Source organism: Salarias fasciatus, chromosome 23 (assembly GCF_902148845.1).
Source record: "Salarias fasciatus chromosome 23, fSalaFa1.1, whole genome shotgun sequence".
In the NCBI taxonomy this organism is placed as follows: domain Eukaryota; kingdom Metazoa; phylum Chordata; class Actinopteri; order Blenniiformes; family Blenniidae; genus Salarias; species Salarias fasciatus.
Window position 1 is genome coordinate 31191793 of NC_043766.1, and position 25601 is coordinate 31217393.

At 43.9% G+C, this 25601-nt stretch overlaps 1 protein-coding gene across 2 annotated transcripts in view; it reads left to right on the forward strand.

The window, feature by feature from the left end:
• Positions 1-576: 576 nt before the first annotated feature.
• The window catches only part of nos1apa (nitric oxide synthase 1 (neuronal) adaptor protein a), a 200774-nt gene continuing 175749 nt past the window's right edge, over positions 577-25601 (forward strand). For both annotated transcript variants that reach the window (XM_030082958.1, XM_030082959.1), the window contains exons 1-2: positions 577-1064; positions 1401-1472. In XM_030082958.1, coding sequence (XP_029938818.1) covers positions 960-1064; positions 1401-1472 — 177 coding nt within the window. In that variant the 5' untranslated portion in view covers positions 577-959. The remainder of the gene's footprint in view (positions 1065-1400; positions 1473-25601) is intronic.

Genomic DNA, 25601 nt, shown 5'->3' on the forward strand with positions numbered 1-25601 from the left:
TCCCAGCAGGTGTTTGTGTATTTGACCACTAGTTGGTAGCCTTTCCCTTTATATTTCATTCAGAACCACAGCAGCACCTCTGAACTCATATTATTACTGTTTTTGTCTCTTCAGAGTAAAGAAATGTAAGTTCTGAGGTACAAAATACCTTCCCATCTTCACCTCAGTGTGGAAACATCACTGTCTTTATCTGACGTGTTTGAGACACTTTGATCAAATTCCTCTTACTCTGTTCATGGATCCTTCTCCTGGCATGAACACTGTGGCTGAGCAGGTATGAAAGTGAATATATCATCACTGCGAAGGGATATGTTGAGGGATGCAGCCGTCTTTAGTTTGCAAGGGAGTCATTCAGGGTATTCCTATCTGTGTGTGTGTTAGTGTGTGTGTGTGTGTGTGTGTGTGCACACACACAGAGAGGGAGTGCTGAAAGTGGAGAGAGGGGGCAGGTACCAGGCACGGAGCCACTCCTCCGCAGGGCCACGGTGCGCCTCTGTTCCAATGGAAACAGGTGGGTTCCCCGGACTCCTCCAATCACACCCTCCCTCTGCGCGGAGGTGGAGGCGGGGGTGGAGAGCCCGGAGCCGGAGGCAGGACCCGACCAACTTCCACACTCGCCACAGGAAAGAAGAAGAAGAAGAAAAAAAAAAGTCAGGAAAACACATCTGTGCGCGCATGACGCCGTCTGCGTGTGTTTTTGAAGCTGCCAGGCTGGAGCTCGGCGAGGCGAGCGGCTCTCCGTGAAGTTGCTGCCGCCGCTCGTGCGCTGCGAAGCTGGGACGCGTCCGCGCGATGGAGAGCCGCGACTGACCGGCGTCTGGAGTAGTTTCTCTCCCCCGTTCTTCTCCTTGGAAAACCCTTCCCTGTTACACCGAGCCGGCTTTATTTCCGCCGACACACACTTGGTTCCTCTTCTTAACGCCGTGGAGTGAGAGCGTGAGTGCGCGCGTGGTTGGAAAATGCCTGGGAAAACCAAGTACAACCTCGTTGATGACGGGCACGATTTGAGGATCCCGTTGCACAACGAGGAAGCATTCCAGCATGGGATAAACTTCGAGGCTAAGGTGAAATCTGCAACTTTAAACGGCTTTGAGTTTGACACCTCACATTGCCATCTGTAGCGCGTGCTCTGAGGGTTTTATTAATCGATCCACCTGTGCGTAAAGGCGCGCACATTTTAAACCAAAAAACTAATGATTAAATAAAAAAGACTGACCCAATTAACAGCAACTCAAGTAATATTCTCAAAGCTTTTGGCAGGCAGTGAAGGAAGTTGCGCAGAGTGAATGATTACCTTTATTGCCTGCTCGGAGTGTGTGTCGAAACTACGCTGAAGGTAACGCAACGTGTGTGTTGTTTTGTTTCTTGTTTGGCATGTTTCGCCTCCCTGGCACCAACAGTACATCGGCAGCCTGGATGTGGCGCGGCCGAGCAGCCGGGTGGAGATTGTGGCTGCGATGAGGAGAATACGGGTGAGTTAAGCGCTTCTCAAGTTTTGGCTTTAAAAAAAAAAAAAATCTATTTTTCTCCACTTGGCACTATAAGCACCACATCTCCTGCCTGCTTTAGGGTTGTGCGTGTTTACTACTTCATTCATATGAGGAGCAAATTCTTCTCTTATGTGCTTGATGGCTTGAGAGGCAGTTTGGTGAGGAGTTGGATAATATCTGCAACATGGCATGTCTTTATTTTAATGCTGTGTCAGAGTAACACCGAGGGACGTGTTATCCACTTGGTTCAGTTTTATTTTGAGAAATGGGTGTTCAGTTCTCAAGCCAAATCACCGAAATGAGACTTAAAGTAGCTGGAAGTGCCAGCTACAGGGCTCCGATTCAGATGTGAGTGGCATTCCTCGCAGTTATGAGAGCACTTTGCAGACTTTGTACTGTCTGGGACTTTGCCTGCCTGGCAGGAGGCTCAGTCTCCCATGTGCTCCATCACTGTTTTGAAGTTTCCTTTGAAGCAATGCACTGGACTGTGATTTGCCCACCCCCCCCCCGTTCTCTCATACTCCTTTTCTGCTGTGTAAACCTGCGATTTAGGGCTTTTTCAGCTCCAGAATGTAGCCTTAATTAGCGTGGCTTCTAGTTTTTGGCAGAATTTCACCGAGGGAGCTGAACTTGGTGGTGCCAGTGATGTGGAGGTATTCGGGGATTACGGTGATACTCCGGTGGGTGTGTGGAGATTACCTGATGATCCCCTCCTAAACCACACACACGATTCTCTGACTCAGACGTTTGTGTGGACACAGTTGAGCTCAGGGTGCAAAATTTTCTTATAGCTCTTTTTAAAGAAACGACCTGCATCTATAAAGTGGACCTCCTACTGTGCAACCATAGCAGCTGTTGTGGTTGGCAGGAAAATGGGCTCTGGTTTGGCTCTTGCGAGTGTGAAAATGGTTTAACACTGGCTTGACAACACAATAGAGGGAAACCACAGGTATCTCCACTTGGAAGGGAGGCCACGGGGCTGCGGGAGTCGCTCCCAAGGCATTTGTTCAATATGGGTTGTAGGGAAGCCAATGCAATCTGCCCAGAGTGATGATTTAAAGAGTGAAAATAGGACGAGTTGCAGCCACAGTGACGTCCACTCGCTTGTTTTACCAAATTAACGTTTATCAACTTTCAAACTGTTGAATGCATGTTTACACCACTGAAAAAATATTGACTGTTGAGTAAGAAAGGAGGCTAAATGACTTGATGAACGGAGAAGCCGTTGCATCTGAAACTCTCGCATGTCAATCGATATGTAATTAGGATTCTTGTGTTTTGCTTTCCTTAAAAGCATTTTTTTTTCTTGAGCTGTAATAAGCAAAGTTTGTTGCTCACGTGTTGATCCTACTGAAAAAAGATCATTTATGTGCAGCAAGGGCTCCACAGCACAGTCTGTCTCCCCGGATCTTTGATTTATGTTGTTCATTACAGGCCTCTGCTGCTGTTAAGTAAGAATAACATAAACAATACTGTTCACTTGATTTTTTACTGCAACATAGAGACCAAACAAGCTGTTTGTTGGATTGACGATTTCATTGTGGTGCAGCTGCAGAAAATGCTGGCGACCAGGGTAAAGCACATGTATCGATTCATTAAATATAAAGTTGCATGGAAACAGTGACAGCACAGCGATACATTTTTTGCTTTTTTTTTCTCACCGGCAGGTTTTTGTTGTAATTACCAGAACAAAGAGCAAACATAAAAGTTTATAGGCCTCTGGAAAGCCTTCCTTCCCACTTCTTTGCACATCTGTTCAGTTTTTAGCATGCAGAGGGGCTGTTACCATTTAGTGAAGCTCTCTCAGAATGCAAAGAAATACAAAAAAAAAAGGCTTGCTCCTAACTCATGCACAGTGTTTGATGACTAGTTTCAGGGTGCTTCAGGGACCGCTGTTGAATTTACATCCACTTACCTCTCATGATTACATATTTTCAGTGTGCTGATGATTCTAATTGTCTATTTCCCCGAGTAGCAGCCAGGGTTCAAATTTACGTGACGGCTGAGAAACTCCGTCTCCTCGCTGGGTCAGTCGTCTGGCTTCCCCTTAAAACTTTAATGTAACTTTTGACGAGTTGCGCTGCCTCCGAGAGAAATCTTGGCAAAATGACGCTCCCCACGGTGTCTGTTTCTCTACGAGATTTCTATCAGCTTCTGTTTCTGCAGAGTCAGTCGGAGCTATGCGGGTTTCCAGGCAACCGGCTTGATGTATGGCGTCATTGTTCATTGTGTGCATGAGTCACCTGTAAGCCAGCGGCGGACAGCAAGCTCCTGACACGGCCAAAGCAGGAAACCGTCGCCTAACGGTGGAGCGACATGCAAAAGCCTGCAGGATATCCTCTCGTCCTTCTGAACACGCATGGCGAAATGTACGGCGTGCTGTGTGTGTTTCATTAATTAGCCGTCTATGAAATGAAAGGGGAATTACACAGAGCAGATGGAGAACAGTTTAGCTCGACTTCATGAAACTTCCCAGCTGCTTTAAAAGTTCACTAGTTCATGTTCTGCATGTAAGTTTTTTTTTTTCCTTCTCTTTGAATATCCTAAATTTTCTAGTGCAGCCATGTAATGAATTTCTGAGTGTAAGCAAAAATCACAGCAAACTGTCTGTGGTGTTTTTGTTTAATTAAAAACCTGATCATGTTTGAGGCTACAAAACATTTGCAGATAAAGAAAATGAGCTATCTGATATGCACTAAACAAGCTACTTCAAAACAACAGAAACATCACCTTCCTGCTTTCTGTCTTAGCTTGCCTTTTTTTTTCTGCCCCCTCCTCCAAGTCGCCCGACGTCCACTCCGAGATGAAGCGCCGGCATTACATTAAGGTCCTCATAAATTAAATTTATTATTATCATCATCTGACAGAGTCCAATAGCAGCTTATCTGGGTAAAAGAAGAGACCTTTGCAGTGAATTAGAGGGATTAATTTCTCATTAATCTGCCTCCGCTGGGTTAACCGGCTGCAGGAAGATTGAGCAGCATGGGATGAGAAGATTAGATGTGTCTGAGGAGACGTTTGTGGAGGCTGAAAGAGCACAGCGGTGGGCCTCCACTGGGAATCGGGGAGAAATAGAAATGCTTTGTCTGTCCCACAGACTGTGAAGCTGAACCAGGACGAAACCAGATAACTGATGTTCACTGGGTACATCAGTTATCTGACGCTTGAAAACGCAGGAGAGTGGCGTTAGTCTTCCGTGAGTCCCAGTGCCAGCGCATGCTTCTGGTTCCCATCTTAATGGCTTTCCTGAGCTGTAGCCTGGATCCAGGTCTGGAGTTTTGAAACGCAAGGAAGTGGAGTGAAATTTACGGTATTACATTTGAGTCTGATACCCCTTTCCCACTGAAACTAGCGGGTCGACCCGTGTTTAATAAACCTAACAATCGGCAATTGACTCCTTTCCCACTGTCGCCTTTTCTGTGGACCTTCTTCAAGGTAGGTCCACCTTGTGTCTGCATGAACAAGCTCAGTGGGATGGAGAACAAGATTTTCAAGATTTTAACTTGACTTAACGGCTGAGAATCAGGCCCTGTTTACACAACGACTGCTGTTCTCAGAAAGTTGAATTTTCATGGCTTCGAGCACCATTGACATTTAAACGGAACCAAAAACGCAACGCAAATGTTCCGTCTTCGGTTGACAACATTGTCATGTAAACGGGAACTGAAACACCTTACCATCATTGTTGATATTTCTTTACAAACAAGAAATTTTTGACTTGGGTTAGTGTGTCGGTCAGCCGTCTCTGATGTTCCCATCTCTGCAGGGTATGAAGCTGGCCAGAGGTCGGTCCAGGGCTCATCAGTTCGTTGCATTTCCACACTGTGTCAGTTTATTATCACCAGGATGCATTAGCACGCCTTAGGAAGTAATCCAGTGAGTTGGTAATATTGTTTACTGTTGTGATAATTTTTGTGGTGATTTATGATAGATAAAAACACATACTTAAGTTATGTTCATGTGTTTGTGCTTTAAGATTTGTTCATCCATGTGACAGTGTTCTTGGGAAATAGGGCTCTGGATATGTTGACATGAATGCGCTGTGCACTGAAGGAAAATTTATTGCACTTCTGTCAGTCAATGCTTTGCGACATATTGGCAGCCTGCTTGCTGAAGTCTACCTCTAAAAACGTGACAGCTGATGGAGTATTATAACTGCTCACGGACTGATTAGCATCAATGTGTGGTAAACACAAACAATTAATGTTCCCTCCTAAATCCACCATTCAGCTCTGTGAAACTGTTGCATACTGTTTGGGTTTTATGTTTGTTTTACTCTTCGCTCAGTTGTAAAAGTGCATGAATCAGACTTACTGCTACAGTTTGGCTGTATTAACGTGACCGAGGTCAAGTCATCGTGGTGCGGCTCGTCAGCTAATTGACTCAACCAAATGATCGTGTTTGCTGTGGTGCTGCTCAGAAGTAAATGGGAACCGGGAGAAGATGCAGCTGAACTCTGTTCAACTCGGAATTTCTCAGTAGAAAAGTTCAGTTTGACGGCATGTATGAAGCTACATGTGAAACGGTGTTTTCTAATTGTGTTCTGTTAAAGAACAAAAACAACCGTACGATGGGTGAAAACGACACCATTTTCTTCACCCACCGTGTGTCGTTACTGAAACACTGCACTGTTTTATGTATTTAGAAGTGAAGACTATGACTGAGTCTGACATTACTTAACTTGTGCTGTGGCTTATTGAGTTTTTTTGATCTGCTGATTTTAGCAGAACTGACTTGTTGGCTTTTTCTTGACCTGTGAACACCTCCTGTTTGAAGTGGGAAATCTTTTCAAGTTCCTAACAGCATAAAACTCTGACAAATTTTCTAATTTTCTATGTACACTCAGACAATGACGCACGGTATTTCCTCTCATAATATCTCCTTTCTGACTTCCATTATTTATCACTGTAGCAACATGTCATAACGAAGTCGAAAACCTTGTTTCGCATTTGATTTTTTTTTTCTATTTTGCATTCTCAGATTTATAGTAGTCGTGATCGGATGATTCAGTCTGCATTGTTTGCTGTGTTACCTAATGCCAGGTTATCTGTCGCACACGGTCTTGGCGTATTTCCCTTCAGGCTCCTGCCATGACGTTGTCTTTCACTCCTAATTTAATCCCTGTTCAAGCCTCACGGATGCTTTAAATTGGAATTAGTCCATGAGTGATGAGACTGAGAAGAAACGAAGTAAAAAGAAATGAATCACAACTGAAGTAAAGAAAAAAAAAAGCTGATAATGAAGACAGGTGACCATCGTGAGTAAAAGTGACAACTGCTGCATTGTTTGTTTTTGGCCCTTGCTTCTTGCTGATTCTCTTTTAATTAGTGACAGCCGGCGTTAACCTGCTTCACACTGATTGACATTAATGAGCAACGAATGCTTTGAATATGTCCGATTAATGAACGCTCCCCTCGTCTTATTAGCTCATCTGTTCCTGCGTTAAGAAAGGACGTCCAGACACTCCATCTCAGCAGGTTGTTAAAAAGTGAAGTTCGTCCTAAAGCAGCCTGCTGTTAATTGCAGTTCATTTGCTTCATTTTGACGGAATCTGTACAGGTGTGGGCTGAGTCCTGTACCAGCAGAAAGTGAATTTATATGCTGTATACCTGAATGTGAATCATTTTCATTTGAATCAGAACTGCTTTTAAAATCTCAATCTGCACGGTTTGAATGCATATCACAATAAAGTCCAAACTCTGTTTTATTCTGACGTCTCAGTTTCACTTCTATCCATTAAAATTCAGTTTTTTGATTCCATTCTTCGTGCCACACGTCCGCGGCCCGGCGTCAGGCAGAACTAGTCAAACACAGATGGGAAGAAGTCAGTTTTATGACAGCGATGCACTTTACGTTGTCTTTAACCGTCATAAACTCCCCCAATACAAATATTTATTGTAAATGCGAGCTGGCCAGTGGTGTACTGGCCAGCTGCCATGCTAGGACACATCCTGGTGGGCTGAAGCGATCACTCCTGGCCCCCGGTATCTGGTCTCTGGTGCCAACGCGATCAAGTTCCGGCCAAGTTCTCCTCGTCGCCCGTTCCGTTAAATATCAATGGAAAATCACAATCAGTCAATCAAAAATCATCAATTAGAGGAGCTACATGGTTTCTTTTGGAACACGTTGCTGTATTTTTATGTTTGAAGAATAATTCAGTGGTTGGCAGGTCAGCAGAACGCCTCTCCCGCTTCCTCTGGACCTGTCCGTTGTCCAAAACTGACCGGGAGACTTCCTGGTGCAGTCAGAGTTGACACAATTAACACTATAACAGAGTAACATTTCAGCTTTCAAGTGTTTGACTGAGCGATTGTCTTAAACGAGGAGGACTTGGCCAGATTAGAGCCTGTTGGCAGCGGCCAGGAGTGATCACGTCTGCCCACCAGTATGGCAGCTGGCCAGTCCACCTCTGGAGACGCCATATTTCCAGTAATGATTTGTATCGGGGGTTTCCACACCAGGTAAAGACAACGTGAAGCGTGTTGCCGTTATAAAAATGACTTACTCCCATCTGTGTTCGACTGGTTTTGCCTGGCACCAGGTCCCAGATGTATGGCACATAAAAATTTCATGAAAAATCTGAATTTGAATGGAGGACGGTGAGAACGAAATGTAGAGATGAAATTTTCAAATGAATGAAACACATCTTGGATTCTATTCTGACGAGATTCAGACCCAGAGATTCAGTTTCAGATTAGACCATTCAGCTTTAAAAGCAATTATTCAAACTGATTAATTCAGGTTCAAATTGAATGAACAAAAACTCACTTCCTACTGGCTTAAGATTTGTCCATACACAGATGTCAGCTTTCTCCAGCAGGATCTTATTGACACCATAGACTGTAAAAAAAAAAAAAAGTTGCTGTTCAACTGTGGAACTCACTGGGGGGGAAAAAAATAGCAGATTTACATTTGAAAGAGTGCCATGGAAAAACCAGCACTCTCTGTGAAATATGAGCCGATCCGTAGCCACAAATCACATGGCCAAAAACCAAACGGGAACTCGGCCAACTTTAGTTTATTAAGAGCTTGGCAAACTTGGCTGGCATTCTCCACAGATGCCTGTGTGCAATCCTCCCTCGCTACAGCAACAGCAGCAGCAGCAGCAACAGCGGCGTCTCTCGGTGTTAGCAGACGGGCTGAATCACCCTCTGAGGAGTAACACTGCAGAGGTAACGCCGTCGTGTCAGGTCACTGGAAACAACGCTCACGAGGCTCTTTTGCCTTCTCTGTTTACACCTGTTATCGGCCACGCACGCACACACACACACACACATGCGCGCGCGATGAGTTCCTGGTTTGCCTAATAACATTAATAAACATGAGAAGAGGTGTCTTTAGGTGGAAGAGCTGCCTGAATAAACCATACACATCTGTGTGTATTGCTGTTTTGGCGATTGGCTCTTCCTCCCCATCAGTGCACCTGGCTGATGCTTTAGTACAAAATGTGAACAGATGTGACTCCAGACCGGGTGCACGTAGAGAAAGGCTCACAGAGCTCAAGACTGTGTAGAACAGGGTCGTTAAGCATAAGGTTCGTGGGCTAAAACTGGGCCACAAGAGGCTCCAATCCGGCCCATCAAACCGTCACAGAAATTAGAATGAAAAAGGAAACACTTTAGTTTTTAAACTAATTTCTTAAGAGAAGCAGATGCAACACAACACTGAGACCTGAGCTGAGTTTTCATGATGGTGATATTAAAGATGGCTGCCTCGTTGCTGCAAGGATGAGTTTGTAAAGACATGCATGCAGTTGAAGAGTTTTGCATATTTCTCACCAGAAGCATAACTATGATTCTTTCAGTTTCAACTGGTTTTGTACATATGAATGTGATTTATGTGTTTGTCACTGAAAACCCTTTAAGAACGCCTGAAGGTGTTTCAGTGAGTCTCCCTTTAAAGGGTTAAATGGGGATTGTCTGGTTTGAAGGTGCCCTTCAGTCAAAATTAGAGAGAGCGGTGATTCATTCCTAAATTAAATCCTGTCCAGCTTTCCTGTCATTTGTCATCGGGTGCTCAAATTGCTGCAAATAAGTAGATCTAATAATGATTTTGAAGTCTTGTGAATGAACATTCTCCTTCACTGTTTGAGTGAAGACTCACCTGGCCTATCAGCAGAAGTAGTTTGACTGGTTAATAAAAAAATAAAGTTGTTTGCTCTCGTGAAGGCGTGGTAACCTGAGGGATTCCTGACTTAAACACACACACACAGATATCATTGTCCCTCTGCTGGCGCACGTGCAAAAAGTCGTGTTTTCCCATGATCCCTTGGAGAAAGAGCATTTTTATCAAGTAGCATTTTCCCCATTTCCACAGAGGGGTTGGAGCATTTTCAGAAAATAGGTTTTCTCTGTTTCTGTGTGGAGATGGAATGAGAACATTTTTTAAAAGTTGCATCCCTCATTTATAGAGACATAGTTGCAGCATTGTAAAAAAAAAAAAAAGAAGAAGAAGTTGCACTTTCCCCTGTTTCCATGGAAACGGAGTCAGAGCGTCAAGACGTTCCAGCATGTAACTTGAAAAGTTGTGTTTTCACGGCTCCTCGTCGTGTAAACGGGGCCTTAAGTCCATTTTGCTCTGATAGCATGAGGTTTTCTTCTGAAGGGCAATGCAGTTTTATGTCTCTGGAGGGATTTTAATCACTTATTTACTTTATTTTACGACTCTTAATAACACAATCAGCTACTGGGGCAACAAAAAAAAAAAAGTTTGTTGATCTGGGTGAGCTCTTTGTGTGCGCTGTGGAAGAAAGTGCTGTTGATGGAGAAACGGACAATGAGGAACAGCAGGGAAAAGGTCACTTTGCTTCGGGTTTGTTTCTTCAACAGTCTCAGAACTGCAGGCTCCATGGGCGCTGGAGGGATTAGAGAGGAAACTGGGGAGAAGCAAACCATTGTTTCACCATGAATGAGACATATGAAATGAACTCAGTTTAGTACAAATACACCAGAATAATTCAGCAAAAACGTTATCTAGTTTTCATCCTATTTTTTTATTATTATTATTTTTACTTTCACGCTGCTGATCGTCTCCTTTAATCACAGCTGTAATATATTTGCCGTCGCCGGCTCTGGATTGGGATTCCGAGCTGTCTTGTTCAAGAGAAATTCAGAACGAGCGTTGCAACACAGGCGAAGTGTCCCTCAGAGGACCAGCCGGAGCGCAGGAGCATCTGCCCGTCCATAAAGATTATTACCACATTTTTTTCCATTCTGGGATGATCAACAGGGGAGCTTTTGAAAAATCCTGCAGCCTTTATAAAGGGACAAGTGTGTGTGTGTATGTGTGTGTGTGTGTGTGTGTGTGTGTGTGTGTGTGTGTGTGTGTGTGTGTGTTTCATCATGAAATTCTCTCACAAGATTAATTTCACTGTTACTTTTACCTTTTTTGTCGGTGATTTTTAAAGGATTTGGAATGATCTTATTGTTCCTTTTGTCTAAAATCTTTTTGTTTGTTCTCGGAGAAACCGCTCTGCATTTTCTTAAGGTCACAGTTGAAAGGTCATAAAGTTAGCTGATAATGACTCGTGCATGCTCCATTACCCGCTCTCCCCTTTTATCCTCCTCCTGCTCGGCCTCTGGGCTTCTGCACCGGTGTGGTCCGGATTGGTTGATCTGTGTGTGGATCGCAGTAATGGGTTATTTAGTGCTCGCTCAGTGTCACGTTTATCTGCACAGCTGCCAATTTCTGTTGTGCTGGCTGTCAGTGAAGAGCCAGTGAGGCTTCCTAAAAACCCTCTCTCTCTCTCTCTCTCTCTTTAAAAAAATAACGAGGCTAATGCATAACCCGCCTTTATTGTTCACCAGGAAGTAAATGAATTGGTGAGCTGCTTGCGGTTTGCACAGTGTGCCGTGGGTTTGCAGGGCTTGACTCACGCGCTCGGCTTTGTGCTGCGAGATGCATTACACAGATCTCTGTTCGCCAAAGGCTCAAGTGTGTGAGGCTTAATTAAAATCGTTAGGTAGCTCAATTGTAAACTGAATAATGATTTATTCACTCCGTGCTGAAGCAGGCAATCTTTTATGCCCGCGCATCTGAGAGGTTTGTGGGTGGTATATTTAATAACTAAACTCTTAAATAGCACATGGCAAAAAATTGACTTAGCTTCTTTACACTTTGTGAAGATAAATATTTCATGGGGTTGAACATTGGTGTAGCGCAGACTTGTGTATTGTATGGACTGAAAGCCACATGTGGTCCTTTGAACACCACGGGCTGGCTCTTGAGAGTGTGCGATAAAATATGAATCAAATGAAAATAAAAGTACACAATGAGCAAGTGTAACGGCATCGCTTTTGTCTTGTAGGCGGCAGTTTTTCTTTCTTTCCCAGAGTAAGCTTGGAAGTAGTTTTGTTCGTCGTCTTGTGGGAGGACAGCAGTTTGAATCATGATCATACAGAACATGCAGAGAAATGGAAGAAGGCTGATTGATGGAGAGCAGGAAGCTGACGGCTCATGGTAACCGTGTAACATTATATCAAGAAATGTGTTCCCTTGTAAAACATTATGTTGAGATTGGCTCATTCCCCTCAAAGAGAGAATGTAATTGATTGGTTGGACCGTGGGATTGTTTGGCATACCCCAACAGTCGCCATGTAGCAAAACTTTCTCCTGTAAGTTGACGTAACCATGGAAACTGAGTTGTTATCCTCAGCCTGCCCACTCGGCGGTCTGCGGTCAGTGGCGGAGCTCGACCATGTGGGCGGGGGATTGTCTCACAAACTCATCTGTCCAATCCGGCATTTATTACCCAAAACACAGAGACAGCTGCCGGCTATATATCATCGGTGCAATTTCTGTGATGACTTTAGGGCGTTTCTGTGAGCTATTTTTATTCCTCCTCAACAAGGTGTGTATCTGGACAAAAACAGTCCCTTTTTGGAACACACACGTGTTGACACTCCTCTCTTTGGTTTCCTCAGTGAAGCTCAGGACTGTACGTTCAGCATCGTTAAATTACTCTCCTGGCTTGGTTACCACAGCTTTTTATATTTCTATTGCTCTGTGTGCGAGAATACTCTTCATCTTGCGCTTTTCCCACCTTCCCTCACCCCTCTGCCTCACCTCTTTTTTTTTTTTTTTCATCCCCCCTCCCTCTTTGAGGCGGCTCCCTTTTCCTTGAACAATCTGTAAAGCCTGTCACCTCGTCCTGCCCTTCATCAAAGGAGCAAGCGAAACTTTGGTTGATTAACGGGTTCTTTTCTCAGAAACGCGCGGCCCTTTGTCAGCCGCTGCTGTAACTAATGGGAACCCCGACTTAATTTGATCCTTTCCCTCTTATAATTAACGTCTGCCGTGCCACAGAAATATATTTCATCCTGCTGAATTTTTTTCTATTAACATTTTAATCCTGGGAGCATTAAATAACCAATAGATAAATATCCAGGAATCAGGGTCGAAGTTATAAGAGGTGTAAATGTCTGACCGATAATGTTGAACTTTATTTGAATCAGTTAAGAGACCGGGGAGGCATTCGAGTCATGGATTTAAGGATGGGAAAATGCACAACAAGAAGTAAGATTATGTCTTATTCTTATGTCATATTTTTATTTTATTCCCGTTCAAACCTTTAGACATAATTTGTTTGGTGGTACGGGGGCTTATTTTACCTCTTAATGAGTTATTCCTTTGCATCTGAATTCCATTTATACTTCACTGCTCACTGAGGGGCAGTGGTGTAATGCTGTAGTTCTGGGGTCTATTTCAAAGACCTGCAATGATGATGAAGGTCGGGACGAGCAATGACTTCTTAAACCTCATTTTTAATGTTTAAACCAACAACCTTTCAGTCGCATCCCGTCCCTGCACAACTGGAAGAATAACTCGATACGAAAGCCACACTTACAACAAGATAGCTGGAAAATAGCTATAAACAAATACTATGTAAAACGCCCCTTTACAACTGTGTGAAACTAAATACAAAAAAATGTGTTTTACTCAAGCCAGCGGTTTGCATTTTTCCAGTGCTGTAGATTATCCCTTTACAATTTGTCATCTCATTTTGCAGCAGGAGCAGTACAAGCTATCGTCCTTTTTAGAGAACATGAGCCAACTTATCCTGAGTTTTTCCCCCATTGAGGAAGAATCTGGTTAAATATTCATGCTGCGATACCTTCGGCCGTCCTGATCCGACATCCACACGTCTTTGGTGTTACAGCGGTAGTGATATTAATCGAGGATATAGCTTCACATCTGAATGTGAGTTTTTCCATTTTAAGAGTTCATAGTGATAACTAGTTTCAAAATGAATTTTTTTTTCCCGTCTGATACATACATTTTTCTGGCTCCACCTGGAGGCCGCAGCTCTGTTTTCATTCAAAGAGAATACCCCCTAATAGAAGTTTAGACTCTTTTGACTGAAGTTTGCATGTGCTCCCTGTGCATGTGTGGAGGGTTCTGAACGCATGCCACGTATGTTGTTTGACTCTTAATTTCCCTGAGTTGTCTGTGAATCTCTGTATTTGTCCTGTGATAATCCGGCCGAGTTTCCAGGCTGCACCAGCGTTTTTCGCCTGCTGGTTTCAACCCGCTGCATCCTTAAGCCGGATAAACGGAGTAAAGAGGACGGATGCTTTGGCCATATCAATGTGTGAAGATGTAAAAGTGTATTTGCTGCTGGTATAATGAGAGAATTAATTCCCATCCAGCGAGTTCTGAATGTTTGTGCACGATGAAGATATGCTCTCGTTTGAGGAGAGTGTACACTCCACTCATCTCAGCCTCAAAGCTGGCAATGACAAACCAGGCAAACAACCTCAAACTGAGTTGTCAGCAGTAATAACTGCACTCCAATCGCATCTTTACCTCCTCTGATTCCTCCCTCCTCCTCCTCCTCCTCCTCCTCCTCGCACTTTCTTGTATTTGCCGCATGCTCCGACAGCGCTCTTCACAAGCCATCGCTCGGCCGGCCGGCTCATCTTCTCTATCTGACAAGATAATGTAATGTAATAGCGCTCAGATGCTGCAGGATTTCCTCCCAGTGTTTTATTTAGAAATCTTTCTCCGAGTCTCCACCAGCTCCCGATAAATGCCAGCCGTAAATTGGAGATTGAGTCGGGGCTCTTGCCTGGAGGAAGGTGGCAAAGACAGTGGTGATCCTCGTGAGTTCGGAGGGGGGTGTTACGGCGCTGAGTAGGTAGCAATTTTGCTGCGGTTGCCCCGCAGCATAAACACAGGAACGGCGCTGAGGAAAAGATGCTGCGTGGAAAAGCAAGTTTTCAAAAAAGGTTGACTTCAGAGGAAAATCACTGGCTTGTCCGTCAGTTGTCAGCGGTAAAATACTTACTTTGACATCCGTGATTTTCGTATGGCTGGAAGTTTAATCTGCTAAAAAGTTTCAGTCCGAAGCGCCCTTCAAGAGAGTGGGGCATCGCTCAGGAGGAATTCTGTTCAAGTGCATTTGTGGCATAAAGTGCAAGGTGACAAAAAAAAAAGTTGACAACAGTGCAGCTGACGCCTTTCAAACTGCAGCGGACGACCGATAGTTCACAATAGCGACTTCACGGCGGAGTTCCTTCCTCCTTGTATTCCTGGCTTTGGGGCCAAAGCTGCAGTCGAATCATCAAATTTGTGTGCGTGGGGCTTTTTTTCTCTGAAAAAAAGATTCTGGATCACGAACATCCATTCATCCATCTTCCTGTTGCTGGGGCACTGGAGCCGTTCTCCGCTAAAAATGGATACCACTCCATCGTGGTGCAAACACAGACGGAACAACAACCAAGAACATTTTAACAAACCAATTAACTTAATATGCATCTTTTAAGGGCTGTTCAGCCTCAGTAAGAATACTGTTAAAAGGTGTACAGGACTCAAACCGTCCTCACTATGAAGCGAGAGTGCTCACCCCCTTCTGAAGCATCAACTGACTCCATTCCAAGAGGAATATCTCGAATTTTGACTAAAGTAATTGAGGTATGACATTTTTTAATCCAAGATGCCAAAACTTGAGAGCACCTTGATGATGTAAGGTTTCCCTTTTCTTCTTATTTCTTTGTTCTTCTTGAATCTATTTGGTTCCTACTTCTGATATTTGGTCAGTAGTTGTTTGCGATTACTTATAAAGTCATCATATGTGGAGAACACTGTATTTCTTACATACAGATACTGAGTAGACCAAAAACTTTGGTCAACAACTTTGTTGTTATGTCAGTCCTAATTGTTAACTTTTCAAATCTTGTGCTCCACCCCAGTGATGGTGTCTGTGCAGAGGCGAGGTTTACGTACCTTGAAAAAGAACAGAAAAGGTGAACATTTCAGTAATATGCTGCAAAACCTTTTCCTGTTCCACCTCTTCACCAGACACAGCCAGACTGCACTAGAACCAAAAACTCAACCAGGCTGACCTGAACATAGAAAACCCAACCCTGACCGAGTGGCATTAATTCAACACTTTGAAATGGTGGCGACAGTTTTGGTGGCTTTGCAGATGTGGTTTTTCTTCAAAGTTGTCTTTAAATCTGCAAAGACATTGATGTAAATTACAACTTTGCTTTACAGCAAAGACTCACAAACTCAAAGCAATGGTTTTGGTCCATTTATTGTATTGCACTTCTTATTTAAATCCAGCTTTATATGATATAGTCTGCATCGTATGACAGTAAGCCGGTGTTTAGTGCTTGTCTGTTGGGCATGTCACTCCTGCACCTTTAATTTTCCGTCTTTGGAGAATGTTTGACCCGTCCCGTGTATTTCAGAGTGAGAAAACCGCCTCTTTGAAGTGCTGCAGACCCCTGCTCCTCCTCACACAGACATTGCGGTGAGGCTTCGGCACGTTCGGCAACGCTTCTATAGGATTACTAACCTCTCGCCATCAGACCACACACACACACCGACGCACACACTCACACACTAGCTGCTCGACAGCCAGCGTCTCAGCCCTGGTGCCGCTCTTCCCTCCAGGTCCGGCTCCCCTCTGCTTCCACGGGCTTTTTTACTACCTGCTCTGGTATAGTTAAACGTGGCCTGTTTACGATTGGCTCCAGGAACAGGCCGAGAATCAAGACATCACAGGAAGGAGGTTCTCCATGCGACTCCTCTGCCCTACGTTGTATCCTCTCACCTTTTCCTTTTCTTTAATACATTTCTCCCCTTCACCTTTAGATTTGTCTTATAGATTTCTGCCCTTTGTTCTCTCAGCGAAGTGCCCTTTCGCTGTCTTCTACCTCCTATCTTCATCCTAATCCGTTCTGCCCTTACCGCTCTCACCTCTTTAAGTGCCTTCTCCTCATCTCCATCAGCCTCCGTTCCCCTTCCCCCCGTTCACTCCCCCCCCTTTGTGGTCGTCGGGCTTTGCTTCTTGTTTCTGTCCCTCTCCTCTTCATTCAGCTTTAGTCTCCATTCATCCCGCTCTGTTCCTTCACCTTGCCCCTCCTCTTTTTCTTCATTATGCTCCTGTTCCACCTCCTCTCGCCCTCCGCTCCGTCCTCCCCCAGCATAGTTTCTGTCATTGTTGAAGAGCCTTTACGTGCATGCTTAGCGTGGTTTTCATAGCTCGGCTCTCGGGCGCAATGACTCCTCTCCCCTGTACACAAATACAATGTGCTTATTTGTGCTCACTCATTAGTTGGCACACTGTCATTTTCACACAAAGATTACCTCAAGCCGTTGGTTTTAAACATACAAAAGGATTGTAATTATAGGTTGCGCGTGATTGAAATCACTGGCTTGCACAAATGAGTAGACTTCTTCTATTTGCCAGTTTTAGTTATCTAGAATGTTGTTTTAAGGAGTGATAGTTTTTTTTTTTTTTTTTTTTTTTCAAAAATCTGAAAATCACATACATTCAGTCTAATTATTGAGATCTACATCTAAATTGTCCTCCCACAACTTTCTTTGTTGACCCCATTCATTTTTATTTAGCCTTGGCACCAAAAAAAAAAAACAACCCAAGAACCCCTGAACCCTTGAACGCCTCATGTCTAGAGGCACGGAGCGCTGAGCGGCTGCTGCTCAGCTAAACTGTCTGCTCACTGTCTGCTGCACGGCGGAGTCACAGTGGATCATTATTCCTCATCATTAGGCTTCTGCTCTACAGCAAGCCTTTTTTTAATGGATGGAAAATCACCTTTGACAAACAGCACCTGGAAGGACGCGCAGATGGAGCACTTAGCCGCTGCTCGGCTAAACCTGCCGCTTGCACACTGCCGAATGACCCCCAAAGCACGATATTGACTCTATAGTGTGTATTTTTGGCTCGTGCACGATGCCAAAACACTTTTAATGAAAGAAAAACCCCGAATGCCTTCTTTGTAGAGACAGATGGAGGATGTGGCAGCTTCTGCCACTGATACAAAACAACCACAAATCACAATGAAGATTCTGCAGAGCGTTCTTTATTTTCTTTCTTTCTTTCTTTTTTTTTTTTTTTTTTTTTAGATATTTGGCTCAGGCATAGTAGCTAAATACCCAAAACAAAAAGACAAGCCTAAATGCCTCATTTGTAGGAACATAATTGGATTATATTGCAATTCTAATTTTACTGCTCAAACTGGCAGATGACTGCAAAGGAAATAAGGATTTTATTTGGCTTAAGTATTATTACAAGGCACTTTGAATGGCAGGAAAACTCAGACTGCCTTTCCATTTTCTGTTTGTCTGCAGTTTTATTGATGATCTTTTCTCAGTTTCATCTATTTTTTTTTAAATCACAATCATCAAAAACCCCTTCACTGTTTTTCTTCAATAGGTTTTCATGTGTGTTGTTATAAATGACTAAATGCCAACTGATAAAATTCACAGGTTGAAGAAAGGCAGATGGCCCACAGATGAATCACCATAGCAGTAAGCATGAGGCTTATCAATGTCTGTTTGACGCAGCAAAGTTCCTCCTGGATGCAGATCTTTTTCAGAGGGTGTTCAGCTGTAGAACACGGTGTAAGAGTTTCAGCTGTGAGTGTGGTAATAGTTTACACTGAATACGAATTGAAAACGGAATAAACAGGAGGACAAAGACTCTGTTTTCAATACTGCATGATTTTTACCTGAAACAATGTTGTGTAAATGAGGTCTCAGTTCTTCGACACAGTGGTTATTTTAAAAACTGTCCGAGATGTGAGGGCAGGCATTCCATGGACGCGGTCTGGCCCGGTTTCTTCTGTCTGTTCGGGGATCGATGGGAGAAAACCTGTCACTTTCAGGACCCCTTGTTCTTCTTCATGCTCCTTTTTGAGACACTGGCTGCCCTCCCAGCTGTTATTGCTCCGTGAATGGCCCACAGGTCAGTGCTCGTTGGATTATATTTTAATCGACGGTGATCACATCGTCTTTCTTTTGGTCATTTCAAGAAAGTCTTGAATACGTTGTTGTGTGGGACTCGCTCAAGGACGATAAACATGTTCAGCAGAAGTCGGATCCTTTATGTAGGAGGCTGCCTCCACCAATGGCTTCAGATATTATAAAAGGAACTGATCTTGAGTTTAACTGAAAAATACTGAGCTCATTATCTCCAAAAAAAAAAAAAAAAAAAAAAAAAAAAAAAGCATTGAAATACAACAGTCCCCTGCAATGAATAGCTGATGGCTGGACGGAGCATTGTGGGCTAAGCCTCGGGTCTCCGGCTTTGTGCCACAGATGTTTGGTCTCTTTAGTTGTTGGAGCTGCTCGCAGTAATTGATTATATATAAATATTTTTTTCTTTCATAATGGAGTGAATCTTCTAATGCCAGCTCAGTCTGACTTCAGGCAGTTCTCCTGCGTGGTTTTCATCCAGCGCTTATGGATTCATTCAGTTTTTACACACACACACACACACACACACACACACACACACACACACACACAGACACGCAGTGGCCCAGCGCTAAGTGATAATGCTATGCAGTCATCTGCCGCTCCCAGGCTGACCTTGGAGCTGCCCTCATCTATCAGCCCTGGGCCTCGCGCTATCTCGCCACTGCAACCATCCCTCCTCCTATCTCTCCTCCACGGCTGCGTCTCAATCCTGCGGTTAGCCCTCCTGTCCTTATCTGCTTCCTTCTTCTGTATCTTAATGCTGCCAGTGGGCTATCCAAACACCTCTTCTCTAACCCTTTTTTTCTTTTTTAAAGTTGCATTTGGGCTCCTCCGGACCTTTCCTTCCTCTGTCCTCGGTTAAATCTCGGCTCTCTGGCTAACCTCCTCGACTCGCGCTTCCTTTACGGCCAAGTCAACCTCAACTGTCAAATGAGGATCCCCTCTCCCGTTAATCCTTCAAAAATCTCACAGATGTTCTTGAACCGGGCATCTCACGGCCACTGGAAGTGTTGGAAATAGCAGTGAAGTTAAATAGCAGCATTCAGAGCCGTCATCCCCACACAGAGTAATGAGGATAAGCCCCATACAGCTGTCTGTTTTCTTCCTCATCCTCTTTCTGTGGATATTTCCTCCTCTGGCTGTAATTGTGCCACACAGGCTGTCATATTTCTCATGCACAAAAAAAAAAAAAAAAAAAAGAGAGAAAAAATGAAAATGGACATGCAGAGAAGAGTTATCAGAGCACATCCGCCCTGCATCGCTTCAAATGATTCCCCTGCCTTTCAGATCAGCACAGATGAAAGAGAGTCAGGGAAATGGTATGATTGGGAGGTTACAGAGATTGTTAGCTCTCCTGTGTGTGTGTGTGTGAGAGAGAGGGCTGCAAGGATGAGATGACATTGCCCTCCAATATGGTTTTAATGAAACCTTTTCCCCTCCACAGACACTTTCATTAAAGCTGCAGGCTGCTGCTGTCAGCCCCGCTTTGCCCACAGCCTCTGTGTGTATAAACTGGATGCAATGAGCCCAAAACACACTCTGCTTTGCATTGTCTTTTTTTCTTCTTCTTCTTTCTGGCTTATCCCGTTCTGGTTCTTTAATTCCCCCCACCTCTTTATATCCATTGCTTTTGTTTCTTTCTCAAATTTCTCCTACTTATGCACTCCGCGCATTCTAAGTAGCAGCAATATAAATAAAAAGGATGTTTTTTAAAAAGCATTTGCTTTTTTTTTAATGCAATACTGACATGATTATATAGTTTGAAGAAACAATCATGCATAATTGAGAAAAGTGTTTTAATTTGCGTCAAAAGTTGGAATGTAATTGGTGCATAGCAGCACTCAGAAGCTCTGTAATTATGCAATCAGCTGCTTTGTCACTGGAAATGTTTGTGTCCTGTCTGAAACAGCACTTATCCCATTGTCAACACATTGCACGTCCTTCTTGTTTACGACCCTAACTATTAACAATGATATGTCATCTGATAATATTACGCTTTTAATGAGGTCGTTTTAGGGTTTAAAGCTTCTATTTAATTCACAGGCAGTGAAAAACTATTCTATGAATAATATAAAGGAAAATGGCCAACAGCAGTGGACTGGGTGAGTTAGAATTGAACCAAGTCCCTGGTTTCAATCTCAAATAACCTGAACTCAGATGTGTCCTACTCATTTTGGGCCTCATTTGCACGGCAACATTTCCAGTAGAAACACATCGGTTCTACACCCCAACATTTTGAAAAGAGTTTCTAAAAACGGTGAAAGCTATGTGGTTACGTTTGGTCGTCTGTTGCTTGTTTTTGTAGCGAAACAACACACGTGTGCAGAGAACAATATGCTACAACCAAGAACAGTGGAAGTAGACAGACACTCCAAACCAAGTCGAAAAGTTGTATTTTCAGTCTCTCCAAGAACCGTTCTCTTGTAAGCAGACCCCAAAATGCAATGAAAGTTTTCCATTTTCACTTGACTTTGTTTAGGAAGTTAAATACTAGGGGTGTCAACGTTTACAACTTTCTCTACACGTGTAACTGGGACTTCTAACCGACGTGTAACCGGTTACCCGTGACGTCTGAGACATGTGTTCTTTTTCTATTGCAGTTGTGTTTTATGACCACTAGAGGGCTCTGTCTCCATTTAAATACAGTCCCTCATAATCGGTTAAATCAGAGACATTCCAGTAGTTATCACACAAAAACTTTTATTCTGTCATCAACCACCGGCTGCATGTCGAGTTCCACCATTTCAGCCATTAAGTTGATGACATGTTCACTGCGCGTTTTGTCACATTTCTTTGATTTGTTGTATGTAAATTCCCTCATGCTAGCCTGTCAACCACTAGCGGTAGCATCAGTTCTTCTTTAACATTCGCTCTTATGAGAATTTTTGTTAATTTACGCTCGTAAGTTGTTAAGACGGAAAGACATTGTCAGTATCACATCTCTGGTTTAATACGGTGACGATTAAAATGATTTTCTTTTTCCAAATTTTTTTTTTATTTATTCATGATTGCTAGCACCATAGGAAGGAAAAAAAGTCATATTAATAAAACTGATCTGGCGTTGCGTTCCTCTTCGTTGAGGCTGTGACAGCTCAGTTTTGATATCCACATTGGTCGGTATCAGCTGAGAACATCAGTCTGCTGGCTTATCTGAGCAACGCCGTGGCCTCGCTGTCTCCTCCGCCATGCGGCGCCTCGCCGCGGTTGACACGTGTGTCATTATTCCTGCTGAACGCGGCCTCACCGGGAAAACAGGAAGAAAATGATGTATTTCTTACTGATTGTCTCATCTACAGTTAGCAGGCGTACGCGCCACTTAATTGATTGTACTCCAGCCTGAGGGTGGGGGCGGGGAGACGGAGGGGTGTCGGTGAAGTGGCACGGAGACCATCCGTCACTGTCGTCGCCATCTATTATCTTAGTGCTGGAGGTTGAAAAGATGGGGGGAAAAAAAAAAAAAAAACACGTACTGACTTAAAGTTAAGAGGTGAGAAAGACTGACTCATTGTCCCATCCATTACATTCAGCCTTTTCAATTATCTGCTGCCAGTCTGCGCGTTGTTCACTCTCCCCTCCCTCATCAGGGGGTCTGAAGGTCCTGCAGGAGTCCGTGAAGACGGCCCTTAAGAGCCCTTCGCCTGCTTCGTCTTCTCAGTTACGGCGACGTCAGCTTCTGTTGTGCGCGCATCCAAGTTAATGATCTTGTAAATTCTGAGTAGTTGTGTTTAAGGTTGAAAGCGATTGTGCAGATGTTTCAGTTTTTGGCTGTGAAGTTGATTTACTCCCGCAGTGGCTGATTATGTTGGACTTTAATGTGTGTGGAAGCAGAGAAGATGATTGCATGCTAGCATGTTGTGAAAGGTCATTTTTTCTGTTTTCTCGTCACAAGAATTGGTCATAAATTCAGATTTAATAGTCACCAAAAGGCAGACAGTTTCACTGCACACTGTGTTGCAGCGAAACTGCAATTAGAAAGTGATTAATTCGCATTGGAGCGTCCCAGTATCTGTGCGAAAGGGCTTCTGGTTAAAATGCCGTGAGCTTTTAAGTGAAACCCAGCTGATTTCTACTAATGTCTTCACAACCGAGACGCCTGCAGTTTCCGCCGCTTCCCCCCGTCTGAGGCGTCTTCTCTCTCTGCGTGGGTGGAGATATCAATCATGCAGTTTGATGGATTCTCAAAATTCAATTAAAACTTTCATCACTACAGTGCTTCACCAGCTTCCCCACACTACCAGAGCTTCCACTCTTTTCTCCAGGAGGAGTATACGTGCATCTAAGTGATTTCATTTACACTGGTCGACTACTAAGGAAGGCCAGCTGTCCACCCTGTTCTCACTGATGTCCTCTGCAAGGAGAAACTGCTTCAGCAGACTAGAACGCAGCTTCTCCTTCTAGTAGAGGCGTTTGTTAGCAATGTCCCGGTAATTATGGGGTTTAGAAATTACACAAGTGTGTGTGAACATGCATGTGCGCAGTTATGACGTGATAATCAAAGCCGAGATGTGGAAGTGTGCAGTAGCAATGAGCCTCAGACCTTTGCTGTCTGAAAACCCTTTGGACGGTCTCTATGTTTTCCTGGAATTGGAAAAGACTTGAGACTCCCTTTTTCCTCAGCTTTCCTCCTCAAGTTCAGCAGCTTTCTTTGAAAAATGCTCACAATCGTTCCTTCAGAGCCATTAAGGCCGTCGGTGAGACTAGACGGCGTGTGAGACGGCGGAGGGCCTCTCATGCCGACGTTACGGACTTTTCAGAGCAGAACTCCATGTGGAGTAAATTTATTGACCAGCATCTTCAGAGTCTGGTGTCTCACAGAGGGAGACGGGAGCGGCAGAGAATAACTGGCTCAATTACTCAACTGTATGTGAGGATACAGTTTTCTAGTCAGTTATTTTATGCTGACAGCTCTATGGTGGTGTTTCTCTTTTCTGTTGTCTTTGCTGCAGTGTGCGTACATTCCTCCTCTGTTAGGGCTGTGCATCTTCAGAAATCTGGCCGTATGTTTGCTGGCATCGGTATGGCAAAAAGTTTATCCTTGACTTTTTTTGAAATCTGATTTTAGTTTAATAATCAAATGAGTTACAGTTTCATGTGGAATTTGTAGATTCAAAACAGTGAACTGAACCTTTTTATTAAGGTTACACAGTATTTGGTGAAACAGTGGTGATGTTGTGTACTGATGCAGTAGCGATGCCATTAGTGGTAAATGCCAACATTTATCCAGTTGATGTTAATGTCTTTGTGGTTTGAGATGTGTTCTCCCAAATGACAGGGCTCTTTCTCTTGCAGCAGCTGTGCTGACTTTCCAATTGACTTCATTGTTTTTTGTTATTTTTCCTTTCAAATCCTTTGCATTTGTCAAGTTAATTCATAACAGTTTTTTTAAGAACTAATCACTACTGATCTTAATGTTTTTTTGTTTTACATGCATGTTGCATTAAGACATGATTTATTACCGTTCATGCAGCCTTTAATGAATTATGGATCGCACATGCTGACATATCAATCACCATAGATTTGTGATATGCTGTGCACACCCACTTTTTATGTCACACTTTAAAGTATAGAAGACATTGCCACTTGGCAGTTTTAAACTTTTTCTCCAGGGTACTACGCCTCTGGCCACAAGGTGGCAGTGTTGTGCTCCATCGTCAGACATTTCGTGGACACTAAGCCTGGAGGAGCTCACAGTTTAATCGATGATACTTGAACCAGAAAAAAACCTTCAACTCTTAAAGTTAGGGTAGACGATGTTGTCCAAAAGCACTTTTAGTCATACTGAGTGAAATGCTCCTTGCCCCCTGGGAGAAGTCAATACATTATGTGGACGGAAAAAGGTGCGGAAAAAATCTGACCACTGTAGCGGCCACAGGAGTGTAAAAACTCCGACCAGTCGAAAGGCGCGGACCGCTCTTAAGGAACCAGTCAAATCCCTTCGCCGTTCTACCAGCCCCCTGCGTGTACATTTCAATGGCGTGCACTGGCCCTGGTTCAGAGCGCGCGCGCGTTGCCAAGGCACTCTCGCGGCTCGCGTGAAAAACAGAACGAAGCGGAGCGGGCGCGTTGTGTGCGGCAGTCAGAAAGGTTAATAACATTGGAGGCGATCACAAACTCCGTGCACGTGGCGCTTCCGCGTCCAGTGCATTCGCTCCCAACGGGAGCTCCTCCAATGGGGTGGGAGCTGGGCGGGGCCTTGGGGAGATGCTACATTTGTGCTACATGCTAGTTTTCCAAGATCGCAGACCCTAGCTTTAACATGGATCCAACTTTATTTGTCAGTTCATACAGTTTCCAGTCGTTTTAGGTGTATTTGTTTTTGTCATATAACCTATTTTCGTTATGGTTTTCCTAGCTCTCTTTTTTGTCCTCTTTCCGGTAAATATGCAAAGAAAAATTTTAACTGTTATTTAAAATGTATTAGAACAGCCTGAGCTTTGTGGGGGAGAGATGAAACAGTTGCAAAACTTGAAGTCAGTCCAGCTGCCTTTGTGATACAATTAAATAGACCATGAAAGGAAAATTATTCCCAGGAGTCCCCCAGATTTCCCCTAAGAAAGGCTGCAGCCCCCCCTCTGTGATCCGTGATTTGATAAAACATTGAAGTGAAGCCAAACACCGGTGGACAAATCCACTCTCAGACCTTCAAAAGCAGGAGGCTCCAAAATGAAAGAGATTGGCGGTTTCCCAGGTCCGCTTTAGTTTCTAGAAAGTGTCTTATACTGTTTTTCTCTGATTCATGATCACCCCCCCGCCCCCCATGCGATCTCTGCTGCCCTCACCGAGGGGGGTCCTGGCTCCTCAGGTCGAGCTCTACCGTCTCAGACAGACTGTAAAACACCACTGTTGCTCTCCTTGAATCTATCCAAGCAAAATCTGATTACC